Source organism: Lactuca serriola, chromosome 1, assembly GCF_051521515.1.
Source record: "Lactuca serriola cultivar US96UC23 chromosome 1, Lser_US96UC23_V15, whole genome shotgun sequence".
In the NCBI taxonomy this organism is placed as follows: Eukaryota; Viridiplantae; Streptophyta; class Magnoliopsida; order Asterales; family Asteraceae; genus Lactuca; species Lactuca serriola.
In genome coordinates this window covers 8,564,315-8,574,051 of record NC_136408.1, presented here as the reverse complement: position 1 = coordinate 8,574,051, position 9,737 = coordinate 8,564,315, and the positions used below count along the sequence as shown (strand labels likewise).

General features: G+C 36.9%; 1 protein-coding gene across 1 annotated transcript; it reads left to right on the top strand.

Moving 5' to 3' along the window:
- The first annotated feature begins 7,442 nt into the window (after window positions 1-7,442).
- LOC145095364 (vacuolar iron transporter homolog 2-like) lies at window positions 7,443-8,206 on the top strand. The gene has a single exon (XM_079033283.1). The coding sequence runs from the start codon at window positions 7,468-7,470 to the stop codon at window positions 8,089-8,091; it is 624 nt and encodes a 207-aa protein (XP_078889409.1). The 5' UTR covers window positions 7,443-7,467; the 3' UTR covers window positions 8,092-8,206.
- The last annotated feature ends 1,531 nt before the right edge of the window (window positions 8,207-9,737 follow it).

Here is a 9,737-nt window from a genome sequence, read left to right as displayed (position 1 = left end):
ACAGTTTTCAGTTTTGGTTTCAGGTATTTCAGGTAGCGGAGGGAAGAGCTCGAGATGATCGCACGACACACACCATAGCTAGTCAGCCTGGGATGTTTTACTCTGATAATAAGATTATGTTTTGAATTAACACTCTGATTTTATGTTATGAATTGACAATTGTGGTTTAAGTAATGTTTTAAAAAAATAATTTTTAGTTGTGGTTTTTGGGTCGTTACACAATATGTGAACAATGATGGTTTTTGGATTGTTTAAAAGTTAACATTTTTCATGAATTTTATGGATGTTACATAGGGGGTTGAGTTTCACAATCTATCACCTTTTTTCACCTCTCTTGGAATTACCCATCGATTTTCATTTCCATACACTAGTGAATAAAATGGAATTACCCATTGTTGAGCATCGCCATCGTCACGTTGTTGAAATTGGTCTCGCCCTTCTTGCATAAGCAAAGCTTCCAAAACGTGTTTGGCATTTCACCTTTGAAACTTCTATCCATCTCATTAATCGTCTACCATCCCGCATCTCTTCAAAAAATCGCCTTTTCAATGTGTTTTCAATAGAAAACCCAATTACTCATTCCTTCGGGCTTCCGGTTGTTAATGCTTCCTATACCTCCGACCATAATACTGAAAAAAAATGAATTTTGGCTCCAATTCGTGTGTCATCATGGGATATAGTCCTCTTCATCACTGGTATCGTTGCTTTGAGTCACTCACGGACCGCATTTACATCATCTGTCATGTTCGCTTCAATGATGAGGTCTTTCCTTTTCACTCTCATTTACCATCACCATCCAACCCTAATACATCACCTATTTATGTCTTTACTTTTCCCACTCATGTAGCAAGCACACCAGAGCTCTATCTCGAAGCGCCCACTACTAATGAAAATGACACTCCTACACCTACATCTTCTACCTCACCACCTCCACCACCCCACCCCCACGCTCTCGATCTTCCAACATTCGCCAAAATTTGAAGCGCAAAACCCCTTATAGCCCCTCTGCATACACAACCACTGTACCTTCCACTCCTTTTACCGAACCCACTTCGTTTTCCGCTGTCAACATGTTTCTAGAATTACATAAAGCGATGTTTGATTAATTACAGGCACTTCAAAAAAATGGAACCGGGTCACTTGTTCCTCCTGTACAGAATTCCAATATAATTGAATGCAAATGGGTGTAAAAATTACAGAAAGATTCACAGGTAATCAAATCCACTACTATTTGAGTGATTCTTTCCCTGGTCATGACCAACAAATGGCCCTTACTATAGTTGGATGTCCAAAATGTATTCTTTCACGGTGATCTAATGTAACACCTTGTTCCAAAAGTGCTTCGTTGCTAGGGGTTACGGCCCAATCATCACTTGTCATGAGGTTAGGGCCTTGGGAAAGGAATGTTTTGATCCATTTCGGTTGTGAGTATTAGGTCATATGAGATCTAAGCATTTGATTGTGACTTCGGAGGGCAATGGCATACTCATAAATTGACATCTCGGTCTTCTGAAGATTTCGGACTCTTGTTCGGGAAAGTTTTAGGTAATGAGGATTTGCTCGCATCGTAGGGTTTCTCGCTACCTTTTCGTGGATATAAAATTTGTCGGAAACGGACTAAGAACGAAACAGTTATATCACTTGGAAGTTATTGGCAATTTTAGTCCTTAATGAAGATTTGTGGCAAGTTGGTATTATGCATGCATGGAATGCATGCGTCTGTCTAGCTGGGTACGTCCAGCATATAAGGGCATATGGTCGAGAATGCGGAGAGGCGTACGCCCAGCGTACGTCCAGAGTCCCTAAACCCTAAAATTTAGGGTATGCCACTGTATAAAGAACATTATACCCTCATGAATCAGCCTCCTTCTCACCCTTAGATAGTTTTCACGAAACACTAATCTTCTTTGAGTATTCTTGGAGCTAAGAAGGCCATTAGAGATCATTTTGGTGTTGCGGACCCATTTTCCAAGCAAGTGAAGAGCAACCAAGGTGGTGGTTCAAAGGAGAGGTTGTGGATCTGGGATTGTTACTTCATTTCTGACCATTTCAAGGTATAAAGATCTGAACTTGGTGGTTACTTCCTTAGATCTCTTAGGTTGAGTTTTGGACCATTTTGGTCCAAAGGATGAAGCATTATGGTTCAAATCCGATTCCTAGGCTTGGAGTTGCCACTCTCAGTGCTAAATGAGTCCCTAAGGTAGAAAGTTGTCACCTTGAGTGTCTTAATTAGTTCATGCATGAGATCTATCCAATTCCATGGAATTTTGTTGTTATATTCCAAGTTTGGCTTTATTTGGTGGGTTGCAAGCCACCAAGTAATCAACTTTATGGATTAAGATGTTGAAAAGGACTTGGACATGTTATTGTAGCCTCTGGATTAGAGTATTAAGCACTTAATGGGAAAAGTGGCTTATCAGGGAAGTACGTTAGGCGTACATGTAGGTACGCGTAGCATACACACCATTCAGCCAATGCGCTTAGCGTACAAAGGAGTACGCCCAACGTACTCATAAGACATGGGCTTGACGTGTTTTGGGCCTCCGTTTGGGCCATGCTTTGGACTTCAGGTCTTTAGGCCTCAATGGGTCATCTTAAGTCAGATAATTTAGGCCAAGAAAATTCTTGGGCTTAAGGAAAGGCTCGTTAAAGGGATTGGGCTCAATTTAGCAAATTGGGCCATTAATGGGCTTGGGAAGCCTACCTAGTGTCGGGCCTTTTGTATTATGGTTTTGGGCCTTAGATATGGACCAAGTTGGACTAGGGGTAAAATGGTCATTTTACCCTAGAGAAGATTATTGTTTTGGACTAATTGTTAATTTGGGTAATGGTAGCTCGGGGAGTCGAGAGATCAGCAGTTCGGGGATCTGCCAGCTAGCAGCGAGAGGTTTATTCGCAGGATTCTACAGTCAGCTTGTGAGATGAGTTTTCTCCTGTAGGAATGGGTCTAAGGCACCAATGTTGGTCCATTTATGTATGTTAGTGTATACCGAATTTAGATCCGATGTCGAGTTAGCCTGATGTATTTTTTATGCTTCCGGATTACGATCCGATGTCGGGCGGGGCCCGAGGAAGGTTTACATGTATGTTCCGAACTACGGTTCGATGTCGGGTGATACCCGAGGAAGGGATGCATGTTTAGTTATACTTGTTGTCTTTGTGATACTTTTATGTGTCTGGTAGGGAGATGAGTGTGGGCGGGGGCCCATATCTCATCACTAGCTGAGTATGGACGGGGTTCCATATCTCATTCGTAGCAGAGTAGGGGCGGGGCCCAAGATAGGCGGGGCCTTGAGACTAGCAGTTATAGTGTTGTGTTACCTGTTATGTACTATCTTGATTATGATTATATGTTTGCATTTGTATAGCGGGCGGGGCCCGGTGACAGGCGGGCCCTGGTAGAAACAAATCTGTATACCGAGCGGGGCTCGATGCCAGGCGGGGCCTGATGCCGGATGTGTCTGATGTTGGGCGGGGCCCGAGGTAGCGGGCTAGGCCCAATGTTTGTAGTATGTGATTACGTGTATGGTATGTGGTAGTCTGGGGTAACTCACTAAGCTTCGTGCTTACGGTTTTCAGTTTTGGTTTCAGGTACTTCCAGTTGCAAAGATAAGAGCTCGGGATGCTTGCATTGTACACACCAAGATGTTTAGCCTGGGATGTTTACTCTGATGTTTTGAAACTCTGATAACAATGTTTGAGATATTATAACTTATGTTTTGAGGAAATGGGTTGATAATTGTGGTTTTACTATTAAATTAAAATGAAATTTTTCGACCGGATTTTTGGGATGTTACATCTAAATGAAACAGTTTATGTCGGACAGCCACCAGGTTTTGTTGATTCTAGCAAACCTGATCATGTATGCCTTATTTATAAATCTCTTTATGGACTGCAGAAATCCCCACGAGCCTGGTTCACTCGACTGTCAACGATTCTTCACGGTCTTGAATATTTGGGATCCAAAACAGGTCATGTTATTGTTTATGTTCTAGTTTACGTGGATGAGATTAATGTCATAGGTAATGACACTATGACTATCGATTGGATCATTCATTAAATGGGATCTACCTTTGCCATCAAAGATCTTGGCGAACTTCATTACTTCTTGGGTATTGAAGTTGTTCCCTATGGCCATGACATTCTTTTGTCCTAACGCAAGTACATTTTGGACATACTTCAATGCTCCGGTCTAACAGATTGTAAGTTGGTATCATCTCCCATGAGCACTACTCAGATCTTGACTCCCGATGATATCCATACCTCTCTAAGCATGTTGCCTATCAACAAAATGTTGGAGAACTTCAATATGTTACACTTTCTAGACCCGACATTTCCTTTTCATTCAATAAGGTTTGTTAGTTCATGCATTCTCCCACTGAGAACCACTAATCTGCTATCAAAAGGATATTGCGCTATCTCAAAGGCACTACTAATTTTGGTTTATTTCTTCGTCACAACTCGGACTCCTCTTTTCAAGCCTTCAATGATAGTTGTTGGCAACCTACTGATGGCTCAAAAGTTAATGCCTTCTCTGATTCTGATTGGGTTGGCTGCCCAGTTGACCGGCATTCCACAGGAGGATTTTCTAGCTATTTAGGGTCCAACTTGATCTCCTGGAATGCTCGCAAACAATGAATTGTTTCAAGGGCCTCCGTTGAGTCCGAGTACAAGGCTCTTGTAGACATTGTAACTTAGTTGCTTTGGCTAAGGGATCTCCTAGATGAATTGGGCGTTTCTACAAAATTCTCTCCCACACTATGGTGTAACAACCTCGGAGCCACATATCTCTCTGCAAATCCGGTTTTTCATGTCCGTACAAAACATATTGAAGTAGATTTTCATTTTGTTCATGAACAAGTTGCCCAAGGTCAATTAAAAGTCCATTTTATATCTACCAATGCTCAGATTGCTGATGTGTTCATTAAGCCTTTGTCTTCCTAGCGACTTCTCTTTTTATGGTCCAAGCTGCAGGTTGTTCCCCGTCCTCAGCTTGCAAGGGAATGTCAGACATATGTTTAGATAGTCTATTGATAGTGTATATATTATAGGGTATCTGAATGTAACTATCTAGCCTATATATAATATTGTAATCTACGCTTCATAATATATAATTAATCACCCCTTACTTGGTTTAAGTGAAGATAACCACTTAAGTATTAATGTATATTGCATGATGCATTTAACTTCTAGGATTGCCACAAATAACGAGATTTAAATTCGGTGACAAGATGTTTGTCTGCGTTCTTTGCTAAATCTTGGTGATGGTAGGACATAAGGCGAAAGGTTCTTGTTATCCATTAATGATGACCCCTCTTATTATTCTTGACTTAATAATGAGTCATTTGTCAATGTCCTTGTAGATGTTATTTCGGAAAACCAATAATGTTTACCAATCTCTTATTTTGATCATCACTTTGGTGAAAGTGTGTTAGAGGCTAATCTTTAACGTGAGTGATCATCAACCAGAAGACAAATTTATTCCTAGTTTATTTTACAACAGTATAGATTATATAGGATTGTAGGCCAAATTCATATTATGTATGAAGATTTCTAAGTATAAATAAAATTATGAGATTATTAAATTCAGTAGTATATGGTGGTTATATGTAGATTGTTAGTTATTTTGGTTGCAAATCTTTTAAATTGTATGAAACGAATGTCAAATATTAAAATAATAACTCTTAAAAACATATTAATTATAATTAATGGTTACATACGACAATTTGAAATAGATATGTATATTTGACAGTGGTTTCTTTATAAACAACATGTGTTGGTTTAATAACAATTTCTTTAAAAAAATTATGAATGGATAGCTACTTCTCGGATGATGGCAACTCGCGTTAAAGATTAGTCTCCGACACATTTTCATCCGAGTTGTCATCGAACCAAGAAATAGTACAAATTCCAAAGTCTTTGGTAATCCTATTATCTTATCTACCATTTATTTCTTGGCCTTTTTTGACATCTTGTAGCTACATGTCATATCATACGCAAAAACCGATATGTGAGACTTGTGTTAGGCCAACTCTATTATTACGACCAAGTTTCTTCAATTCACGATTTAGTTATTGAAGACCACATGTTCCAAGTCAAAAACCTAAAACTGTCTCCTCCCAATATTCATATTTATCGGATGACATCTCTTGATTTGATGATCACTTAGTCGTCTGTGAGGCTCTATTTCGAACAACTCGACCATTAAGACGAAGTTTCACCTGCTTGTGAGTATGTTCTTCTAGAATATGTGTTGCGTCTCTTTGACATGAAACTCCCTCGTGACTAATTGCGTTAACTGCTAGCATCTCTTGATTTAATGATAACTTAGTCGAAAAATTGGAAAATAGCTATATGACATTATACAACGATAGCTTACATGAACTATTATATGTCATTCTAAGAAAACTGGAATTTGAAATGTGCATCCAATATCACGGAAACAATGCCCTTAAATCGACTAAAATGAGGAAAAATATTATATTTTTTTCCCATATTCATATTTTCATATTATCTTTGTCAGAAAAGGTAGTTCGTAAATCATAATACATTTCAAAAATCTAGTCATATCAATTTTTGAACATGCTTTATACCAGAAAAAAAAAAAAAAAAAAAAAAAAAAAAAAAAAAAAAAAAAAAAAAATCTTAGTGGGTTTGCAAAATTTAAAGATGTTCGAAATTCTGAAAACAATATTTTTTCGAACATACTTTAAGCCGTTTGCTCACACCAAACCTTCTAACACTAAAAAAAATATATAAATATATTACTAACGGTTTTTTACAGAATTTTAATGATAAGGTTGATAGATATTTATGTGGTCTTAAGAAATGATAAAAGATAGGAATCAAATTTCACGAGTTTTAGAAAGCGTTTTTGAATTTCCATGGTTGAATGAAGTAATGTTGTGGATTTCATTGGAATTCGAGTCCTTAGTAATTTACGACCAAACGCATGATCTGATAGGAATAGAATTCCGATTGTCACAAAATCCTACAGGATCCTACAAACCAAGTGTTTTCTTTACTTTTTAAGTCTTATTTTTCCTTTAACATCAAATTGAAACAATTCACAATCATATTCCTATTTTTACGTTTCTTATATCAGACCCACCAAATTAAAATCAATGAAAAAAAATATTGTCCTATATGCATAACAACTAACAAGCATCCAAAGCGTTAATTATATTGGGATATATAAACAGATGTTTATATTCAGAAATTAGTTATACCCTAAAATTTTACAAAAATTAAGTATATTGTTTATATTTATATCAATGGGAACTAAGTATTAACTATTAATAGATAGACCAAAATGTCAAACGGTTTTTCTATTTACCAATATTGTAAATTATGGAAGAGTCAAAGGATCATTTTTGTAATTAAATTCTTCAATGTTTTCCTTATAAATAGCTTACTTGTAGGCGTGTGTTACCCACACTCAAATCCCCTTTGCTTCACTCATCTATAATGACTACAATCCCTGTAAATAGCATGGTGCACCACCAAACCACCCTTGAGCTCGAACCCAAGGACCTATTCGACTACTCAAAACGGTCTCAATGGCTACGAGCGGCGGTCCTGGGAGCCAACGATGGCTTAGTCTCCACCGCATCCCTAATGATGGGTGTTGGAGCCGTTAAACAAGATATCAAAGCCATGATCTTGACCGGCTTTGCTGGCTTAGTAGCCGGAGCTTGCAGTATGGCAATTGGAGAATTTGTATCTGTTTATTCACAACTCGATATAGAAGTCGCTCAGTTGAAAAGAGATTTCAATAGAAGAGATATTGAGGTAGCGGAAACCGATGGCTTGCCAAACCCTTGGCAAGCCGCCGCTGCATCAGCTCTAGCTTTTTCTTTGGGTGCTATGGTGCCTTTATTAGCTGCTTCATTTATCAAGCCTTATAAGGTGAGGATTTTGGTCATGGCGGGGGCAGTGACAGCGGCATTGGCGGTTTTTGGGTGGTTAGGGGCGGCGTTGGGGCGGGCACCGGCGGTCAAGTCTACGATTAGGGTGGTAGTTGGAGGGTGGATGGCTATGGCTATTACATATGGCTTAACAAGGTTAATCGGTGCAAAGGGACTCCATTGAAGTCTATGGAGCATTACTTGCATCTTATATCATGGTTTTTATCCTTTATTTATGAATACTTACAAAATATATTATTTGCACCTTTTATTTTAAATCAAGCTATATTTCTTTAAAAGATAGGGGACCCTTATGTATGTATATAGATACACAAATGAATGCGATTATTAACCATGTGTTTTTATTTATAAACAACGTTTTTATACTTGTCCACCGTAAATCTTTGATCGAGTTAACAAGATACGAATTTTTTTTCTTTGCCTTTTGTAATTGTTTTCTGTTAAAATGAATTTCTAGTAGTATTTATATATCAAAAGAAGATTTAAATTCTATTTATGTTAATCTTCTACATTATGCTTCCTCTTTTTTTTTCAAAACTTATAGGTTACAAATGCGTTACCCAAGTGGCCAAGTGTTAACGAGACTAATAAGTAGACTTTGTTAAAAATGCTTAAAAATCAAAAGTGCTTATTATAAATTCATTTTCACACAATATTATATGATAACTGATTATCTAATTCGATATATTATATAGTCACTTTCAACACAAACATCTGAGATAAGATTCAGGGTGATCCCTTGTGTAGGCACGCACAACCCGTACTTTTCCTTTAATAATTAATATCTTTTTATTTTAACTTTTTTTAAAGTGGCATTTTCTTGATTAATATCCTTTTTATTTTAACTTTTTTTAAAGTGGCATTTTCTTCTTCCAAAACTTTAAGTCGATATTCACTTAGCTTTTAGTGTTGAAACATATTCACGATTTAAATGTACAAATGGTTTTTAGGAAATTGGTAATTCATTCGACACTATAAAATTAAATTGATTGACATATCAATAGTTTATTTATCATATATTTTTTCATTTTATTCCTGTTTTCCATTAAACTCTATAAAATTTAATATACCGCCAAACCCTATTTTCGTATGGATCCGGAGTCCATGAGACTTTTTGCCATCCATAACAAAAAAGGTATGGATCCACAAAAAGACATGAAGGTTAATCATAAAATACTAAGTGATATAAAATGATTGCTTATTATTTTTAAATTTGATGTATTGTTTATTATTTGTGTATTTGATGTATTATTATGTAACAAAGATGTCAGCCGTGTCAATAAGAAGTTGAGAATTCATACACGACGTCCCAAAATTCAAACATACACATCATCTTTCTTACTTCATAAACATTATAATTTTTCTTTGTCATGCTAAGAATGAAACCGTCCAGAATGATGTTTGCCTTTTTTGTTTTGTTTTTATGTAATAAAGATTTTCTTTATATAAGAAAATTGATCTAGGAAAGGAGACGTGCACGTGGGTACTAAAAGCCAGTGTACAAGAAGCAACCTCAAAGAGTTGGAAAAGTTCAAATAGCACCCATGAAGTTTTTGATATTACACGCAACACCCTTTATAAGTAGACACGTGCAAAAGCGTAAAAAATATTTGTTAGTAATTAAGGTATAAACTTTTACTATCATAATTCATAAACACCCATTATTTTAGTTGTACATAGAGCACACTTGAACAGAAGTTACAGTACCAAAATCATCGATAAAATGTCCACAACATGCATTTTAATTATGCTAAAATGATCCACAACCACGAACTTAATGTTTTAACCGTCTGCAACACAATTTGCACT